The sequence below is a fragment of the Lycorma delicatula genome, chromosome 4 (assembly GCF_047948215.1).
Source record: "Lycorma delicatula isolate Av1 chromosome 4, ASM4794821v1, whole genome shotgun sequence".
NCBI lineage: Eukaryota > Metazoa > Arthropoda > Insecta > Hemiptera > Fulgoridae > Lycorma > Lycorma delicatula.
This window is the reverse complement of record NC_134458.1, coordinates 35,678,019-35,700,807: the sequence shown is the minus strand read 5'-3', so window position 1 is coordinate 35,700,807 and position 22,789 is coordinate 35,678,019. Positions and strand designations below refer to the sequence as shown.

Sequence of the window (22,789 nt, the reverse complement as noted above, 5' to 3'; positions counted from 1 at the left end):
ATACGAAAAAAGAATTATAAAATTTTTATTTTAATAAGATTTAAGCCGAATCTAATAAGTCGTCGTCTCCACCCTTAATAACGGTGCATTCATAAAACATAATGAATAGAAAAACCATTGTAACAGTAAAAAATGAAAAAAGTTATTTTTCTTTGGTGGTATTGCTCCGAAATTTTTTAATAAGAATCAACAATTACTTTCACTCTGTTTGGCCACATTTAGAGAAAATTAATTTTAAATTTCAATTCGATAATTTGAAATAGTAAAAGTTTAGAAAAACTGAGCGATATAATTTTTGTTTTTAGCGTGAGAATGCTTTTATGAATTTCATTTTCAGAAATTTTTCAATGCTATTATTAAAATGGTACTTTTGATAATTTAATTTTTTTATTAGCTATGAGTAACATTTTTATAGAGTATTAACTCCTTTTGAACTATAACATCATTAATATCTTATTATTTCCTAATCTACACTCAGATTTTATAAAAACAAAATAATAGAATCAATCACTCTAATCTAAAAACTAATCTCTATTAGAAACTAACCTCTCAGATTTAATGATTATTGGTTAAACTGATCCTGACATATGACAAAATACAGGCCAAAATATCATATAAATAAATACATAGAGTCCCATAAGTTTCCATGCATAGAAAAAATAAACATTTTTTTATGAAGGCCATGGTGTACGAAGAAAATAAACAAAATATAATTACGATACGTTCCTCGAGTTGATTTAATTTATGTTTTCAATCTTTTTGCAATAAATCATGGCCTTTATAAAAAAATGTTTACTTTTCCTATGTATGGAAATTTTACTTTACGGGACTGTATGGAAACTACTGTATGGGAGGGACACTCTGCAGAATTTCGTAACCAACATTTTGGGGTTTTTTTAAAACTCATGGAACCTAAATCTTTTGAAAAGTATAAAAATCCAGGCCGGTAATTTTTTACTGATGATAACATCTTCATAGTAAAATGAAAAATATAATAAAATATATTTCTATTGTATTCAGCTGTTCTCTTATCAGTCGATAACTACGGAAGATAAATAATGTAAGGTTGTATTCCAGCCTTAACAATCGATTGATATATCATTTCAAAAATTAAATGTTGATTGAATAGAGGTCAGAGTGCAACCTTTCAGAGAGCTGTCAACAAAAAAAAACTTTAAAAAAGTAAACATCAGGCATATCAAGATTAAAATTATTCATCGAATTTAAAAACGGAATAGAGTAAAAAATAAGATTAAAATTTAAAAAATACTATTCAAGATATATTATACAACCACTGTAATGTTAAAAATTTCGTAGCGTATACATCAGAGAACAGTTTTTTAAATATTAAAAATTAAATTTGAATATAAGGTTAATGATAGTATGCTCTCTATCTCCTTTAACATCGAATATTTAAAAAAAAAAGAAGAAATATACCTGTGATCTGGCGAAGTTTTTTACAGTACAAAAGCTCTAATAATAAATCTAAAAAAAAATATATAGACAGCGATAAAGTAACTGATCTGAAGTTATTCATTAACTTAATCTGCAGCTGGGGTAAAATTTAATAAAATATATAACATATACATCATGAATTAAGAATTTATTTGTAATTCCAAAGATTCAAACAAATTAAAAAATTGTATCCTTCAACTCAGTTGTCTAATCTAGTATCATACATCAAGACAATCATTAAAAAAAAGTAAATTAGAAAATTACTATTTATTATTTTATTTTTTCTAATTTATATCATCATAAACTAACAAAGAAAGCCTTGAAAACATTTTTACAAACAGCAAAATTCTCAAAATAGACACGTTTTTTCATTGGTAATTACAAAAAAACTAATAATGATAATAAAAATAATCTGTAAACAGAAAAATTGAAAAGAAAGCAAAAATACTGCTTAATAAGCAACACAGAAAAATTACCTGGATTAATAATAATAGTAATGATAATAACATCAATGAGAAAAAAGATATTAAAATATAACGCTACATTTGCCGCGAGAAGTCCAAGATGAAGGAAAATATGTTACATCATACTATAGATTATACGTGGCTGGCCAGTTCCAGGCGTAGAATTAAGATAAAAGTGATATTTTTGTTGTTACATTGCTTTGTAAATGTTTCTTACAAGTTTTTTGTTTTGTTTTTGAATTTAAATTAATTTTTAATAATTCTTTTATAAAAATTAATGATAAAAATTTAATAATTAAAATACGTCCCTAGATGTTTTTTATTCTTTTTATAAACTTTGAGCTATATCTTTGTAATTTTATAAACGTGTAGCATCAGTAATCGAAATGTTAAATATCTAAATCTGATAAGAAAAAAATGTATATAATTTTTTTTTTTAATTTAAAATGTCTTAGTTTCATGTGCAAATATATATTGTTTTTTAATTGTATTTATTAATTAATTTTTTGTTAGTTTTTATACATCTTGTGTTGCTACGTAGAATATTAAATATTATAAAATATAATGTAATCTCAGTCGCATACATGCTATTAAAGGACGCAGTTACTTTATTAAATTTTATTATTTTAAATCGTATGTGTTCTATATTAAAAATAGACTATTTTTTTAATATTTTCAAAAATTAAAATTATTGAAATTTGAGTTTTATAACGGCTCCAGTCTGTTCGAGGAGCAATGCAACTTTACATAATTTTTATCAAGACATATTTTTCCCATACCTCTCATATTGTATTAAAGTATGGAAATAAAATTCAGTTAAAATTTAAAAGAATATTTTTCATTAAAAATTAAAGCTGTTAGTAAACACTCACAAAAATAAAAAATATTACATTTGTAGATAATATTTCATAAAATTTTAAATCTTTACTATTAAATAACTTATTTAAGAATACGGTTTACTCATTAATAAATAGATTTAGTAATATACGCTACAAAAATCGATATATCTATAATAAAATTTAATATATCGATATATTATAATTAATAAAATAAATACACAATTAAATTCAGTAGGTTCCAATGACCTGAGTACTCAAAATTTCCTTGTATAAAAAAAAACTCCTGAAATTATTATTAAATATCCTATTAAAAATGTTAAATTAAAAAACGTTAATATGATAAAAAACATAAAATTGTTGTAAAAAGAATTCGCGACAAAAATGTATAACAATAATGAGAGAGAACTCTTTACACAAAATCATGTTAGTCTTGGCTTGCTTTGGTGAATATGAGTTTACAGCCAATGGTAAAACAGTACGAACATTTTTAAAATAGTAATTTCATTTATTTTTTTTTTAAATTTGCAAATATAGTTCTTTTATTGCTAATAGAAAAATGGTATTAAAAATTAATTCTGTTATTAGATTAACAATTCTATTATTTCTATATATATATATATATATAGTAGTTGTTATCAGATAAGGAATATTATTAATTTATTATTATTTAGAAAAAAATTCTGTTAACAGTAAAAAAATCCCATTCAATTTTACTGTAATGAAAACTAATTTATATAGCCAGTGAATATAAATTGCTAAGTTTTATAAAATTGTTTTAAAAAGTACTAAATAAATACAGTTCAAAAGTACTTAATATGTTTTACCAAAATAAAAAAAGTCAATTTATTTCCTGGGCCGGCTTTTATAAGATTAATCCAAATGCCAATTGTCTTTTGTATTATAGAGTATGTGGGCTAAATGTTTACGCTTATGCGTGCGAAAAAAACACATACATAACTATAAAAAAACAAGCGCTTATACACAAAGCCCGATTTTTAAATGTATAAAACTGTAAAGTTTTTAAGATATTTCCTTTTTTTTAAGCACGATAATAAAATTTTTATGGTAAATCTGTAAAAGTTTATCGTTAATATTATTTAACGTAGTTGTTTTTTCTTTTCGTTTAACTTTATTAAAATAAAAATTAAAAGATCGACATTCAGATTACATTATAAATTATAAAAACACACAATTTTAACGTTTTAATGTTAATTACAAAAAACAATTTTACATTAAATTATATTGAAATTGAAAAAAAAAGTATAATAATATACACGTGGAACTGACCACTTCATGTCTTAAGACGAGCCAGTGTTAAAAATAGAGACGATGATATGTTAGAACACAACTTGTGAAGAAACTAGACTGGGTCCTATCTTTACCCTGTTGAACACCTAAATGTAAAAACCCCCTCCAAATGAACTTAACGTCACGATGACGCGTTTTACGTATGTAAGTATCATTTTAAAACATCATATAATTTTTCATTTTGAACAAGGTTCAATAACAATAAATAAATAAATATAATTTTTTGAATTAGATTTCCAGTTTTTAATTCGGGAAAAGTAAAATAATGCCGATTTAAATATTATACGATTGTTATATTCGATATTAAAATAATAATTATAATTACACAGTAATAATTAACAGGTCATACAGAATTACACACCGAGAAAAAACCGCGTAGGTTCATTGGTATGAGCGGCCGTGACACGATCGGGTCTGTAAGTTTGAACGGCCAAAAAATTATATTAAACGAGACACGATTGACCACAGCTAATCGTCCGTTTGGGCACAAGGGCCTAAAGCCCATTATCAACACTAATAATTGAACTCTATTATTGCAAATAGAGTTATAATCGCATTATCGGAACGTTTTCAGATAGAAATGCAAACAAAGGTACTCTTATAATATTATGACATAATTTTAGATAGTGGGATGAAACGCCGATAATAAGTTAATACGGTCAGTCAACAATGTCAAGGAAAGAAGGTCACGGACCGAGACAGCACAGATTCAGGTATAGTTTTACCCTTGAGATAAATCAGGACAGGGTGATAATTGACTAATACACATTTTGGATAAATTAAAAAAAGTCTTTACTACATCATCTATAACTAGACAGCGACTAAAATGAAATATGCAACTTTGAAAATTTGATATTAATATTAAATTACTCGTTACGAATTACATTCTTACATCGATTTAAAAAATAATGTAATTTTAATTAATGTGTAGAATTAATATAAAAATAATAAAATTCAACCTCAAAAAAACTAATTTCGGTGTTAGTTCAAGAGACAAAAATAAAAACTGATTTATACTTAAATTAATAACGTATTTTTTAGTTACGATATCTGATATAATGACGACAGTAGGAAAATATAAACTTGAGAGTCAATTTTAAATAAATTAATATAATTAAATAATAATAATAATGTAAAATTTATTACTGAATTAGTAATCAAGAATAGTATTAATTAATTATTTGGGAATGAGAATTACAAATTGTTATTAAGAAAAACAAACATTTAAAAAAAACTTCATGAAATAAAAGGTAATCTATATTTTTGACGCGTAAAAAGATTTTAAAAATGTATGAAAAAATTATTAGGAAAATAAACAAGAATAATAAAGTCTATAACTTTAGAAAAATATAGTTATGATGATTTAAAGCAGTAAATAAACTATGAATAATAAAAATAACGTAGATTAAATATGAATTTAGACATTCATAAACACTGCAGTCATATTAACACGATTTATGAAAGCTGTTACGTGAAAATTGGGTATAAAACAAAATATTATCGAGTATCTTATAAACTTCCATACGTAGAAAAATAATTTTTTTTTTTTTTAAGAAAACCATTTTTATTTATATAATACGTTTTACATAACTACCATTGTTTTGAAAACACCTTTCGATGAATTTCCTTCACCGCTGAAGAATACGTAATCCTATAAGTTGTCATACATAGGAAAAATATACACTTTTTATGAAGGCCATGGTGTGTCAGGAAAAGACACAAAACATCAAAAACTCATCTCAGGGAACGTATCACCAACGCTATTACAAGCATAAGAGTTATGCTTGCTAGTAGCTATGCTAGTATCCTTGAAATGATATCTGTTTTGTAAATTTTCCTGATAGACTATGGCCTTCATAAAAAAAATGTTTATTCTTCATATCTATGGAAACTTATCGGACATTCTGTAGGTCTTATTCCGGGTAATAAATAAAGATCAGTCAAAATTAAAATATATATACAGTGTCCCACGAAGAAACGGAGACCCTTTCAGGACATGTTCTACTAGTGAAAATAATGAAAACAGTACTATAAACATAGGTCTGGTAAAGCTTTCTTTTCGAGTTACAGCTAGCGAAAAATTTCGCCCGGATTTCAGCTCTTCTAATAAAAAGAAACCCAACTGTAAGTTTTGGGACCCAAATTAAGGAGTAAAATTGATGGTTTCTTATGTAATTTGAGCTGGAAAATAGGATAAAATATATCCCAGAACTGTAATTAAAATGGTTTTTAAGATATCCGACTTAAAACACAAAATTCGGTGTCAAAAAATAAGTTTTTTTAGGTCTGTATTACAATAGCTTTGATAAATGAGGAAGATTTAGTAACAAAACTTGTAAAGAATTTATTTCTAAGAAAATTAATGTAATTACAGCCGATATAAAGTAAATAAAAACTTTTAAAAATCGGTTTTCTATTGAAGAAAAATAAACAGAAAATCGTATTATTCTGTACCTAATAAACATTATTCTTAATGTTTTACAACAAAACAAAAAAATAAAATACATGAAATGATAAATGGTATAATACGCTCCACATAACTACCAATACTTTGAAAACACCTTTCGACGCGTGTTCTCCGCTGCTGAAGAACATGTAAACCCATAAGTCATAACATAGGAAAAAAAATTTTTTTTTTGCGAAGGCCATCGTGTATCAGGAAGAGATACAAAATATAAATCATCTCAAGGACGTATCAACAACGCTACTTTACAAGCATAATTGCAGCTGTGTCAATACCCTTGAGATGATTTATGTTTTGTTACATTTCTTGATACATCATGGCCTAACAAATATGACTACAGATAATAAATATGATATCCCTTTCGAGTAACAAAGATCGGTCAAAATTAAAAAAATATATAAATATCTATCGCAAACGAAAATAGTTTATTTACTTTAATCGCTTCTTGAATATGTTTGCTGTATTTGAAAATATTTTATATATTCATAAATATTTGCTTTAATCTCATCTTTAATATTTTTTGAAATCTTTAACTAAAATTCAAGAATCATCTACGTATCACAAAGAATTATTCTCACAAGTTGAGGGAAATAGCCCCCGTTTGAAATTTCAAAAAAGAATCTGTTAAAATTGTATGGAATTATATTTGGTATCGATTTTATCCCTTGAAAAGTTTTGATATAATGAATACTAAGCGTGTAAATTAAAAGAACTTACAACTTTTACTAGAAGCGGGTTTCATTTTTTCCCCTTTTTTTTAAAGTGCACTCTGATATCAAATTCCAAAAAAGGGAGGCGACCAACTGGTAAATATTTCAAGTTAATGAAAAGGAGATACATACGATCATACATACATACAAACGATCCATGGTTGAGGAATCCTATCGTTCAAAGATACTCGAACGTACAGACTCCAGTGTGGTGGTGCTCCGTCTCGATGGAAAGTGAAATCTTCCGAATGGGCCTCTAACTGACGGAAAACCCAGTTTTCAAACATATCGAGATATGTTGATCTCGTGTCAGTGTTCTTTAAGAAAAAAAGGGACCATAAACTTTTTCCCGAGAAATTACACAAAAAAACATTAAATTGGGAGAGTCTTTCTCATGCTGTACTAATGTGGCTTCTGCATATCCAATATTCTAACTGTGGCGGTTTACTTTCCCACTTAAATGAAATGTAGCCTCGTCACTAACTCTAAACGTTTTACAAAATTGTCATTTTCTGCCACCTTGTAAAGGACGAATTCACAAAACACCACACGTCGTTGCTTGTTATCTTCATAAAAAGCTTGCAATAACTGAACCTTGTACGGTTTCATAAGCTAAACGTCGACGCCAGATAGGTTTTCTGGGAATGTTTAGTTTTCTATCGGCACGGCGAGTTCATCGGGGGCTACGTGAAAAACTCTGACAGATGCCCTCCACATCTTCTGTCTGTCACACGGGATCAACCACTTGATTTCCCCTTACACAGACAATCAGTGTCTTTACATTGTCTACAACAACGCCTAATGTTCTGAGCGGTAGGAGGTTCAGCATCGTATTCACTACGGAAATCACGCTGAACAGTAATTACGGACTCGCACTGCGCGAAGCGTAGAACAGAAAATGATTACTGTTGTGACATCAAAATTTTTTTCTATTAACACTGAAATGAACGAAGTTCTGGTTTTATTATTATGAAATTTTAATATAAATAAAAGCCATTGTACGTACCTACACTAAGTGAGCGAAGATCTGTCCCTGTGTTTGTCAACCGAACTGTCACCTGGCTAAGGCGGGACGAGCGAGCGGGGTTTGTTGTACTATCTAACCAGATATCAACCGATAACTAATAACATGACGCATTTGCGTATAAAATGCAAACACAACAGACTAGTACAATAAAATGACTAGTACACAAGACAGCAGTTGGCAAGGGGAAAACTTTCAGCTCACGTATTTTATGTTTGTTCCAAATTTTCTCTTAAAAAAAAATTAGGCAATAAAATAATTTACATCAGCAATTTATTGGTTTTTGAGGTAAAAACATAATTTAATTAGTTGGCATATCTTATATAAACTCTTAGATAAACTATGAAGTATTTAAGTTAATTCTAAATAATGAACTTTACAGCTGGCTTTTAGTAGATCAGCAGAACTTAATCAAATTAGCCTTAAAGTATTTAAGGCTAGTTTGATTAAGTTCTCAACAGTTCTTACATCGATAAGAAAATGTTCTTCAACGAAAATATTTAAATGCAGAGGCTCCTTAATATAGAATAATTACTATTCACAGCTCTTTAATACAGTATAGGACAATTACTATTCAGGGATCAGGGAAGACTTGGTAAGAACTTAATCATTAGACAAACTTAAATTAAATAGTAGGCTTTAAATTAAATGCCTGCTATTTCTACAACATGAAAAATATATTTAAACTGTCTGAAAGTTGATTGGTCACCAGTTATTTTACTTAATTAAATACTGCATAACAATGTTCAGTCCTTTATTTCCATATCTTGTATTCTTTTTTGTAGTTCGATTTATTTATTTTATTTTATTTTTTGGCAGTCGTGTTTTTTTAATTTTTATGATTGTTTTTATTTGTTTATAGCCCCGTTGTTTATGTTTTGCAGAGAAAACTGGACGCATTTATCGCCTGAAAAAGTAAATTGTACTCTTTTCTGGTTCCACTAACCTCGGAGACCTATCGGAATTTATGACTTTTCAGTTAATATCTCTTACCCGAAATCAAAGTTCATCACTGCCAGAAGGCAGAAATGTTTGTAAAATGGCGTTGGTGATACGTTCGCTGAGATGATTTAGGTTTTGTTTCTTTTCCTGATACAACATGGCCTTCAAAATAAAGGTTTATTTTTCCTATTTATGGAAACTTATGGGGTTCCGTGTTCTTCAGCAGCGGAGGACACGCATCGAAATATGTTCTCAAATTAGTGTTAGTTAAGTGTAGCATATTATATAAATAAAAATTGTTTTTATAGAAAAATTATTATTTTTCTACGTATGGAAACTTATGGGACATCCTGCATATAAGTTCTTACAATAATTGTAACCAATAGGTGTGACAAAATAAGAGAAAACTAATGTAGACTGTAGTTTATTAAAATTTTGTAGGAATATATGTAATTTCATTATTATGGTGAATACTACACATGAATGAATATATCTTATTTAAACGTGGTGGCTTAAAATTTTTTTACCAAAAATTTTAAAAAATGTCTTTATTTTGCAAATCAGCCCAAAATGAAAACATTTCGGAGTTCATTTTTTTGATCGACGGTAATATTTGCCTTCTGTTATATTTAATAATCGGAAAAATAGGATTAAATGAAAGTAATGAATCATAAAATACGAGTAAGAAAAGATAAAGGCTTGTAGTAAATGGATATTCAGACGCAAATATCAACAAAATATATTTTTTGCAGTAAGAAGTGAAACTGTCTTCATATTATATATATAAATCTCTTTCGAATAATATTAAACTTATTTCCAGCAGTTTTTTCTTCAAATTTTACATATTTTAATTTTTGGTAAAAAAAAAAAAAATCCGAAGTAATGTTAAAATGTTTTTAAAAACACAACATGCTTGAAGAACGGATTTTAGAATCGTAAGCAAATAGAATCGTAAGAATAAACATAAACAGATGAAAAATATAACACTTCAAGCAGATAATTAGGTAGAAAATAAACTTCTTCCTCAGAAATCGTAAAATTGTAAATACATTTAATTCTTGGAAAAAGAGATATAAAGATTAATTTAAATCTTACTTTAAAACCTTTTTTCTATTTCACAAATTGCAGTACTCATTGCACCCCGTTAACATCGGCCCACTCGCTCATTTTTCTTGATCTGTTGAAACTAACTTTAAATGTAATAGAAAAACAAACTAGTTGACATGAAAATCAGAACTAATTAGTTCTATCTAAGACAACTGAAATCTAAAACTACGACTTATTAATTTACAAAATATATTTTTTTTTATAGCTGTGTACGTTAATACATTAAACTCAAGAGTTTCTGCACCGGTCACCGCGTAACTCTTATAAATACATTTCATACTTATTCGACTTGATAGTTCAAACATATAACTCTATTAATCTAGAAAGGTAAGAAAAAGATTCAGGAAAACAGATCTACGAAGAACATCTAAAAACAAATAAAATTTTCAATTTTAACTGCTAATTACATAGTAAAATATTCAACAAAAAAATATAAAATTATTTTTTTGTTTTAATCTTAGAGAAAAAAAGATCCTACCTTCATCTATCTGAAAAGCGTATCTAATTTTTGCACGTATGTACCTTTTGAGGAAAAATAACTCATGCTATTTATTATGATAATAAATAATCACAAAAATGTTTTTAAAAATTTTAACTTGCTTTACACTTTTTAGTTATACTGATTATCGTACATTGCACGAGTTTAATTAGTAGGTTAATTTGGATTATATATATATATATATATATATATATATATATGAGTGATGACGAAATGTTGTCAAACTCAGAACCACAAAAATTCCCATACCAAGTTTTTGTCACTTTTTTAGGTCACCTGCGACCTCAAAAACTCCGCATAGCCGTTTTTGTAATTTTGCTTTTTTTTACACCCGCACCCTTAATTTACCCCCGTACGGGGGTAAATTAATGGTGGAATATTGTATTGTCACCATTAGTAACTGTACAAAATTTCATCATCGGCAATGTCAGGAAGTATGTCAAATTAAGGGTGCAAGATTTGAGACCAAACATGAAAAAAAAAAATTGTAAGTTAAAGTAAAGCAAATAAAAATTTCCCTCCGAACATAATATTTCTTTAATATATACCCTAGGAACTAAGAAATTTAGGAAGTCTTCGAAACATCATAAAAACCGTTCCATTATATAACCACATTAAAACAGTGTCCTACGAAGAAACTTTCATGACATTTTCTACTGGTGAAAATATGAAAAAGGTTTATATAAACATAAGTCTGGAAACGCATTGTTTTCGAGTTACGGCTAACGAAAGATTTCGCCCGAATTTTAGCTCTTCTAATAAAAAAAGGCCAAACTGTAACTATTGGGACCCGAATTAAGAAGTAAAGTTGGTGGTTTCTTATGTAATATGAGCTTCGAAATAAGATAAAATAGGTCACAGAACTGTAACTCCAGTAGTTTTTAAGATATCCGATGTAAACCAGAAAATTCGGCGTCGAAAAACAAGTTTTTTTAAAAAATGTATTAGCATTTACGAACGAAAGAGTCATTTCAAACTTGTTCGTTTTCTGTTGAACGCCAAGTAAATCATCGTGTTAATGAAAACATTGTGTGATTCAGGACATTCAGCGTAGCCCAGGCACTAGTACAAGGCGAATTTCATGTCGCACTGGTCTGTCAAAAAAGAAAGTGTGACGCATCCTACGGAAAAAAATCTTAATCCTTTCCGCCTGCAGAAGGTTCAAAATTTGCGGCCAACAGATTAACCCCAGCGGTTAAACTTCTGTCACTGGCTTCTAGACAATGCCGATAAGGTAAATTCAATTTTATTTATTGATGAAGCCACTTTTACGAGGAACGGAGTCTTCAATTCTAAAAATAGTCATTTATGGAGGGAAGACAATCTGCACGATTCTTTGGAAAACTAATTTCCAACAGATTTTACATTAATGTTTGGTGTGGTATTATTTATGATAGAATTCTGGGACCATTCGTTTTCAATGAAAACTTTACGGGAGATGTATACTACCACTTCTTTTCAAGAAATGATAGTATGCATCTTTCGAAGGATTTACCTTTACAAACTAGAATGCAAATGATTTTCCAGCAAGATGGTACAAGCCACATTTTTCTTTATTAGCTAGAAATCACTTGAATGCTAATTTCTTAACTGGACAAAACGTGGTGGACCGATCGATTGGCCACCACTATCACCTGTCTTAACGCCACTAGATTGCTTCATCTGGGGCCAAGTGAAAACGATAGTACACCAACAAAAAGTTAATTCTAAAGAAGAGTTACTCATTAAAATACGAAATTCTACTGAATTTATACGGCTGAGATGACCCAGAAATATTTTACGTCGGGCAGAGTGCTATGTACACTGTGAAGGAGAAAATTTCGAACAATTACTGTAACTAAGGTTTGTTATTAACTGATCGTTTTGTGCATTTTACTTTTCCTATTTTCCTGTGTTAAGAATAATATTTATTAGGTTCAGAGTAATACGATTTTCTGTCTATTCGTCTGTTTTGCTTCAATAAAAACAGATTTTTTAGTTTTTATTGGCTGTATTTACATTAACTTTCTCGGAATTGAATTCTCTACAAGTTTTTTTACTAAATCTTCCGCATTTAGTAGTCATTTAACAAAGCTATTGGACTACAAACCTAAGAAAAACAATTATTTTCGACACCGAATTTTGTGTTTTACGTCGGATATATAAAAACTATTGGAGTTACAGTTCTGGAACCTGTTTTATCCTACTTCCAAACTCAAATTACCAACAAAACCACAAATTTTACACCTTAATTTGGATCCCAAAAATTACAGTTTGGGTTTCTTTTTATTAGAAGAGCTGAAATTCGAGCGAAATCTTTCGTTAGCTGTAACTCGAAAACAGCGTTTCCAGACCTATGTTTATACGTACTTTTTTCATTATCTTCACTAGTAGAAAATGTCCTGAAAAGTTTCTTCGTAGGAGACCTATATAACTACGATTACTCATGTAATCGTGTTTCGTCAACGTATAACTTAAGCCGGAAGATCCTCTAACGCTCTTACCGCGTATACGCGCATTTGCCTTATTTTAATCACAAAGCGTCTACAAATATAAATTCGACTAACGCAAATTATAATATTTACAAATTTTTAATTATTCAAATCGATTTCATATTCTTTAATTCTCCTACTACTGAAATATTTTCATTACAGTTTCCGGGCGTTTAATTCATCGTCAAATACTTAAATGCTATTATATAGTTGTAATGCAAATACATTACTTTATAGTTTAATTTGGCTCTCAGTAAATCTATTCCGCTGAAGGATACCATTTACGATAGCAATTTCGATTTTCTGGGTCACGACAACGGAAACAGTGTTCTTGTAGCACGTCTATTAGTCTTTATCAAGCCCGATGGCATCGAATGAACGCCGCTCTGTATTAGCAAGTGTCTATAAATTTTGTGATCGTTCTTGTGAATCTTTTATTAGTCGTCTTTTTTTACAAATCAATGTCACCGTCATTGAGAATATTGCCACCGTAAAATGTAGTGTTGGGCTGTTTTTTAATGCCGTATTAATGACCCAATGAGGATTTCGGCAACGTACCCGCTTGATCTAGATAAAACCTTATAGCATTGGCGAGGAGGCGCTTGCGGTGGGGGAGATGTACGGCTGTTAGTAAAGGAAAAAGCACCTTGCTAGAACGGCTGTTATACTCTCTCAACTCAGTCGGTTTTAGTAATCCAATAAGGTGTAGGCGGTTCTGTTTAAGCAATCGAAGGCAGTACTGGTGTTTTGCAATAAGTCGCGAATCACTTTCTAAAATACTGGGTTTGATCACATCCATGGGCCTTATAAGCTTTTCATCTATATTTTGCTCTATTCCCTATTTCTGCAGAAATAACTCTTTGATTGAACTTGGATTTTATATTTTTATGAATTCTTACAGCAGTTCAATTTAAAACTTTTTTGTAATCTCACTCCTTGGATAATTCATTTTATAATTATATCTTTAACTATCATTAATCATTCATCTTTGAATATCTCGAATAATAATGAAGAAACAAAATTTTATTTAAATATACTATTGAACATAACAGTAATCGCTAATGTCCATTATCATTAAAGCTGCATTGCTCTCAAGTTCAGAGGATCTGTTTGGAGGGTCGGCTGAAAATGATTAACTATTTATTACATGTAAGATTTGGGATGCAGATCTGCATGCTGGGTCTTATAGATGAAATAAAAGGAGGTAACTGTGATGAACAATACTGCTTAGAGTACTGTTAATGCTGGTGCAAATACTCAAAACGTCGCATCACAACAAGCATATCGAAACATTATATACCGGTCCTTATTTTTATCTACATACAAACCCAAAAGCATCACCGTTCCAGTTGCATACATATTCACACTTGTCAAAAGATATAACAATCCCAATGAGATATTAGAAATGTTTTGTAAATGAATTTCATATTGTTTAAATATTATTAAAAAGTTGTAAGAATGAAATGTTTTGGGATTTTATGTAAATCAGTACCCATATTTTTTTGCATTATCTCATAAAAATTAATATTTTCTGCAGATCTAGGTATACAGCTGTTTTATCTAAAATGTAAATTTTGGGTAAAATACAATTTGGTATTATATTTCAATAAATTATACAGGATTGCATAACCTATCTATAAAGCTATATACAATAATTTCAAAGATATTGGTTCTAGTATTTAAACTGCAATTTAAAATATCAATAAAGGAACTGTTTTCTTGTATGAAGTAATTTTTTAAGTTGTGAAATACTTTTAAAAATATTATATTTTTCAGGAGCAATTGATTTGAGTAAAATTTATATTACTGCAATTTTAATAAACAGATTAAATGCAACAGTATTACGATTATACCTTCTTCTATAATATCAATATTAAAATTAGTTGTTCGATTGGATTGCATGCAAAATAATTTTTAAATACTGTACGTGACAAGGTGAAGTCTTAAACAAAATATGCATTTATAATGGGATAAGGCAAACTTATTATTCACTGTAGTATCACTGTTGTTTGAATATATACTCAAAACAAAAAGTAATTTTATAATAACCCTGTCAAATGAAACAGCAAATTATTGTAATTATAGTAGGTTAATTTATAATAAAATAACACTCAATTAAATACGTTTTGTTTAATAATGTTATAAATCTCTTCTGTTACAGCAACTCAAATTAAAAAATATATGGAGAAATAAAGAAAAGAATTTTCTAAATTAACTTCTGATTGACTACGGGAAATAAACCATTTGCGATAAAGAACAGAGTAAGATTCATATTTACTATCCACTCTAATAATACTGTATGACAGAACTGTGAAACAAACGTTTTATAATTTTTTAAATGATAAAAAGAACTATAAAATAAAAGAAAGGCATAACTGCACGTATTAAAAAATAAATTCTAAAAATGACTGCAGTATAATTTCATTTAAAATGTTCTTTTTCAGCATTTATTTTTGTAGTCTTAAGATATAAAATCAGTCTGGTCTGTTATATTTAAAAAATGTTGGTGTTTTGTCGTATTTTATAATTACAATAAATTTAATTTTCAAGTAATTCTGAAGCGATGTATATATACAGATAAAAACAAATCATCAGAACATAAAAACTGCAGTTTAATGAAAATTTTCAAATTTTGTAACATTTATAGACATTGATTTTTAGTTTACAATTTAACTAAAAATGAATTGATTTTTAGTTAAATTCTATACTAAAAATTGAGATACTTCATGATAACTGCTACAGGAAAAAATACAACAGAAATGCTACTTAAAAATATAATAATTACAGATATTTCATTAAAGAAAATAACAATCCGGTTCAAACTCTGCTCTCAATTCAACCTCATCCTGGATGATGGAAAACAATGAACTGGATGTTGTTGTAAGGGCCTGATTATTAATGAATATGTTGTTATTACTAAGAAAAGATAATCATAATTAAGTAAAAGAGAAATACATAATACGTATTATATTATAAATATCTATTCATTAGGTTTTAATGTTTGCGGAAACTTGAATGTTTTGGAACACTTCTTTACGTGCTAAGGAAATGACTATAAATTAAAAGCGAATAGCTGTTGTAAATAAACACAATAAAATAAAACAAAATATCAAAATTTATCGGTTCAAATAAATTGGTAATGACAAGTGTCTTCATATATTACATTTTCAAATACACATGAAATCACTACTACCATCCATCACATAATAACAAAGCTTAATTGCAAGTACACTTTCTTAACTATTGTCAGCAGTTAGGTCTAAAAGAGATGCTATAAAATATGTTGAACTGAATACAAATCATATGTTTTATTTGCTGCACAATGGAACATATAAATACCATGTTACTTGTGCCGTCAATGTAAACAGTTTAAAATAATTAAAATGGTATTATTTGAAGAAATACTGTTAATCCATTTCTATTAGCTTTTTTATAGTTTTATGCTCACTCAATAAGTAAAATTTAGTTACACACTGTAGCTGCCGCTAGCACCTTACATAACACACAGAGTATAATTTTATTTTTAAAACTTGCAAAATACTTATCATTTCAATTAAAATGTGATACATTTTATTTAATTTTAAAAGATAAAAAATTCATTCCCGATAAACTCACTTGATTTTCTAATAGACTTTTTCATCATATTTTAGTTTATTTCTACGAAAAGCAACATTGAAGTTTTCTTAGAAATTAAAAACATTAACAAAGAATGAAACGCACAAGTGAAAAAATGAACACACAAGAAAAAAAAACATGTATAAATGTTAACAAAACACGTAATGATGTAACTAGTTGTAATAAACAAATTAAGATGAAAGAATAAAAATAGTCATACTCTTGTTTTGTGACAAATCAAAATAAATGTACAGATTTGTATACTGCTTGCATTGATTGATTTAGCTACAAACAATGTTAACAAGATGTAACAGAATAAGGGAATGGTAGTTCATGGCAAACCATGAGTTAAACCATTATAAGTTAGAATAGTTACATACATATTGGTGTATATACATGTAGACCCGCTAGGTCTATTTAATAAATTTCTTTGTAGGAAAATATTTGGATTTGAGTACAAAGCAAAGTATGTTGATGCAGTTGTTCCTAGTCTAGATATATGATTTTATTTTTTTTATTTTTAGAGAGCATTGAATGCCAGCCAGCTTGTGTGTATATGTACGTACATCCATACACACACTTATGTAACATGGGCTCACTACATTTTTATTTTGTGTAAAATGATGGAGTGTTTTGAATAGCACAATGGCATAAAGTTTTATCAAAAGCAAGGTGATACTCAATGTGAAATTATTCATAAAATTTAGCAGGTGTTAATAGCAAAACTATGGAGGGGGTTACGTAAATTAAAAAATTGTATAACAAATTTAAAAACAATCAAACTTCAGATGGAAGTGACCAGCACATAAGCTGAAAAACAGAATTCATCAACAAAGTACAGCATCAGCACAAGGTGAAACTGTTGACAAATAATATTATCAAAAGTTTCTCCATAATCTTTGTGATTAATTTGTGTTTGTAACATAACTGAAAGTGTATAACAAAGCCCCTTGCCTATTCTTTACATCTGGATCCAGAATTTTTTTGACTGAGTATAGAATTCTTCAGGTTTGGCCAGGCTCCTTACTCTCCAGATATGCTTCATTGTGATTTCCAGTGCAATGTGGAAGGCAAGAGAACGTAAAGAAGTGCACCATGCCATACCACAAAAGGGAACTTATAATTGTTTCCAGCAGTGGAAGAATCGCTGGGTGAAGTGAGTAGAATTATAATAGGTCTACTTTGAAGATCAATACTGAAAGCCGACATGTAACCAACTTTAGACACTTTTTTTAACAGACCTCATATATATTTAAGTATTTTTCTATTAACTGATTGGCTAGGAAATGAACCACTGAACTCTTTTCCATGTGGAAACAGTAATTCAACAGAGTAGATTTCTAAAATGTTGTAGCTAATTTATCCTGCTTTCTTAAACAGCTAATATTGAAAATCTAAAAAAAAATACAAGATTATAAAAATACATAAAATAACAGGAGAATGCCTTATCTGCAATGTACTGGCAGTGGCCAATGATTACAATGGTATAAAAAGTAGCAACAAAAAAATTCTGGTCCTTATGATGACCACCAAATGAAATAGAAAACCAAGTATTTCTATGTCATGTCTCATTACTTCTTATTTCTGGGTTTATAAGAGTAGAGAATAGGATAAGAGTTTCAGTAGAATCCTATCACTCCAGATTTATAGAATTATACCAGGGGTCTAGTTTAATCCAACTAATTACTAAAAAAAAAAAAAAAAAAAAAAAAAAAAAAGTATAATTTTATTGCTACCAAGGGTAAAATTGAAATGAAAAGTTAAACTTCTTTATCTAAAAATTTATATGAGGCATGGTTCAACAGTAAGGACTCTGATGAGTTATAAACAGTAATTGGCAACACTGATCGATTTGCGCATATGTAGTAGCTTTAGGCGCTCTGTTGGGTACATTGCCATCAGTTCATTGTTGTTTATCTTTGCAAGATGTGTGTTAAAATGAGTGTGGTAATAACAAATCCTGCCAGTTGTAAAGGTTGATCAGCAATTAAATTTCTAAACACAAGAGAACATAATGCTGCTGAAATTCACTGTCAATGTGAAAACATATGGGCCTACTGCAATAAGTGAAGGAAAATTAAGGCAATGGTGTCATGAGTTTAAGAAAGGCTGTTCAAATGTTCACAATGAACAAAGAAGTGGCAGGACTAGTATCTGCACTGATGATCTCGTTGAACATGTGACTACAAAAGTGAGAGAAAATCATCGCTTTATGATTAGTAATCTTTCTCTACAATCTCCAGAAGTTTTAAAGACAACATTGTAGAGAATTGAGATTAACACTCTAGGCTATCATAAACTGTATGCAGAATAAGTGCTGAAAATGTTGACAAGTGCTCACAAAGATCACAGAATGACATCTACATGGACTTTTCTCGACTGCTTTAACCACAAGGAAGATAAACGTTTTTTCCATATTGTCACTTGTGATGAAATGTGGATTTTGTACATCTGCTGAGATGAAACAACAATCATGCAGTGGCGTCATTCCAGTTCACCTAGACTAAAAAAAATCAAATAAGCCCAGTTTTGAAGGAAAATCATGGCAACTCAATTCTGGAAGCAAAAGGGTGTACTTTTGATTGATTCCATGGAACCTGGAACATCCAACTCATCATAAGTGTATTGTGAAACACTTTAAACTGTGTCATACCCTTTAAAACAGACAACAGGGAATGCTAAGATAAGGAACTGTTTTTCTTAGTAACGCATGTCCACACACAGCTGCATGCACAATTAAAAAATCTGGATGGGAGAGATTTTTTATCATCCCCTTACAGTCCTGATCTCATGCCGAAAGACTACCATCTCTTCCTACATCTCAAAAACTGGCTTGTATCTCAACAATTTGAGGAAATGAAGAGTTGAAAATCTCTGTGCAAAATGGCTACAATCCAAGGCAGCAGAATTTTATGCAATGGGTTTGAAGAGCTCGTTTCACGATATCAAAAGTGTTTGGAATGAAATGGTGATTAAAAAAGTAAATATGTAAGCATTTGAAGCCATTCATAAGTTTTTCTCATTTTTTTAACTGTTCTCATTTTGATAATCATCTGTCCTTACTTTTCAACCGCACCTCGTGCATATTTCAAACTCGGAAATCACACACTGTATCTTATATTAAAATGTTAGGAAAAGTTATCTTGATTGATAGTATGAAATAAGAAAAAAAATTTCATTTTGAACCTACGAAAAGAAAAAAAGGTTTTAAAAACCTTTCATGTTACATAAAGCCAATTTTTGAATTTTATAGTAATTATATTTCTGACAACTGGTCTTGATTACTTGGAAGTTTGAATAAACAGGATTCCATTGTAAATATATAAAACACAACCAAATAAGTAAAATAGAAATAAAAAAAAAAAACATTAATACTAAGCATAATAATTAGCAAATACATAAAAACAAAATAAAAAAGTAAAATATTTTATTTCAAAAATTATTTCAGTAAATTCTTTCAAAGCACCTTACACTCACTAAAATAATACAAAATGAAAAATAAACCATTACATTTTCCTCAACATATATATTTGTAATACGTTTTCATAATATAATTTAAGTATAAGTCATACCCATATTAAAGGAATTCTGATCAAATTATAATTCTAACTTACAAAAATAACATTATGCAATCAATACTTACAAAAATTATTTAATAAAAAAGAATACTGTTAAATTAATATGGGCAAAATAGTTTACAGTAAATTAAACACAAATGCAATAACTGGAATAAAATATAAACTGGTTAGAAATGATGTTGCAGAAATCTTATATGTCAGGAACCACAATAAACCAATCACAAAAAACTGGATGAGAAGATTCAATATAAATAAGCTAAAACAAAAAAAAACAAAAACAAAATATTAATTTTAACAAATGTGACAATTTCATTCATTTTAATTTAATGTTATTATTTTCATTAAAAAAAATAAATAAATAAAATATTTTCTAACTTTGAAAATTATAACCGAGTTGCAGAACTGAAAAATGTTTTAAATCCAAATCTTTTTTCTACAAAAGAAAATAAAAATTTTCATTCCTAATTTGACAAAAATATGTCTTATCAGTAACTACATATCACAAAAAGATGACTTTACATCATCATAATGATCCAAAAGAACTACCAAAGAGGGTTACATCTGGACCTAAAATTGATCTCTTTTACTTATAAAACTGGAGAATTTAATACGAGATTTTTTTCTTATGATAGTAAATATTCATAAATATTTTCTTATGATAAATATTCATGATGAACAGAGAGTGGCATGCCTAGTGTCTGGACTGATGATCTCGTTGAATATGTGAATACAAAAAAGTGGGAGAAAATCTTCACTTTATAATTAGCAATCTTTCACCACAATTTCAAATAAACCTCTTCACAAAAACCTGTGTAGAGGTTTATGTGATTGTATTGTTATTATTTATTAGAAAATGTATTTATATCTTTGGAATCAAAATTCTTTATATGAAAAATCCAACTTTCTGCTGCACAACAACTCTAACCATTTTGAAGCTATCTTTGTACTATGAGTCTATTCCAGAATGATATCCTCTGTTGATTTTATAATCAATATCAAGGGACTAAAAAATACATCATTCTGGAAGGGTGCAATACCTTCAAAGATTATTTTTCTGAATCTGCAGACATTTCAAATCTGACTGGAAAGGTTTTGGTATTAATTAAAATTAAGAACTGGACAGGTTAAGTTAGTTTTCTGGGTTAGGACAAATCTTAAGGCTAAAGTGACTTAAGGGCTTGACTCTGCTCTTTAGCATAATTAATTAACAGATATGGTATTTAATATCAAAGAACCATGGGTCTATACTTCTTCAGAGATCTGAATTTAACGTTGCAGTAGAATATCATACTGAAAAGTGTTATTTTCTAGAACTACTATTCCATCACCTGTTAAGTGAATATATTGTGATCTAAGCAAGCTAGGATCAATATCTAAATAGTGAGGAAAATATTTCCACGATTTTTTACTACAAAGCCAAGAAGAAATCTACGAACTACAGAGGAGAATAAGTAATGATATAACATTTATTCCTGTAGATGAGGTGGAAAAAGCTATGAGAATTCTTTTCCTTCTAATAGCAGCTTATGTTCAGGATTAACCCTGATTTGTATATAATATATAGAGATGATGTAAAAAAGAATTTCATTACAACCCCTATCTAGGCCCAAGTTTAACTTTTCCTAGGTTGCAGTAGCATATGCATAGTGATCAAAACAATGTAAATATAACGTCTCCATGATAAAAATATGAACTCAAATTTCATATGACCTTACAGGATATACTTAATTTATTTAATACTTTTATAATAAAAAAAAAAATAGACTATAAAAATGTAACTTACACTGAATCTTTCCGTTTAGCAGCCGGCAATGTTTTCGGATCTTCATTGTTTAGAAACTGTCTAACACCCATAGCTAAATCACTGAAATATGTTTCCCAGGTTAACTTCTCAACATCAATACCAAACACATTTTTATCGGAATCAGAAAGTTTGCGATGCAATTCCAAAGATTTTGAGTTATCAAACATCCATTCGTTGAAAATAAAGGGGGCAAGACGCCCTAAGGATTTGTTTACATTTGTGTGCAATTTTACTAATCTGAAACAAAGAACTCATAAATTACTTTAAAAACTGTATGGAAACTATGCTTATCTAGTATATAAACATACTTAACTGATCATTAATCAGTATATTGTACGTTTTTAGGTAATACTGTGTACACTATGCACCCGAGCACATAAGATCAAAAGATTTCATTACCAGATGTATTTCACTGATACTGGGTGGTTACAATTTTTATACAAAATCATATATAATAAATTTTATTCCACATACTGATGTTTCATATTTAAATATATTGCTAAATACTA

General features: G+C 28.8%; 2 protein-coding genes across 9 annotated transcripts in view; both read right to left on the bottom strand.

Moving 5' to 3' along the window:
• Positions 1-22,789, bottom strand: part of Asator (tau-tubulin kinase asator) — a 492,107-nt gene that overhangs the window by 193,549 nt on the left and 275,769 nt on the right. For 7 of the 8 annotated variants that reach the window (XM_075362728.1, XM_075362719.1, XM_075362717.1 and 4 more), the window contains exon 1: positions 4,046-4,150. The exons of the other annotated variant lie outside the window; for it this stretch is intronic. In XM_075362728.1, the coding sequence (XP_075218843.1) occupies positions 4,046-4,053 (8 nt within the window). In that variant the 5' untranslated portion in view covers positions 4,054-4,150. Of the gene's footprint in view, positions 1-4,045; positions 4,151-22,789 lie in introns of those variants that run through there. 8 annotated transcript variants of the gene reach the window in all.
• Positions 20,309-22,789, bottom strand: part of LOC142323275 (putative fatty acyl-CoA reductase CG8306) — a 50,791-nt gene continuing 48,310 nt past the window's right edge. The window contains exons 8-9 of the mRNA XM_075362709.1: positions 22,260-22,517; positions 20,309-20,732 (exon numbers count right to left, since the gene is read on the bottom strand). Coding sequence (XP_075218824.1) covers positions 20,594-20,732; positions 22,260-22,517 — 397 coding nt within the window. The 3' untranslated portion in view covers positions 20,309-20,593. The remainder of the gene's footprint in view (positions 20,733-22,259; positions 22,518-22,789) is intronic.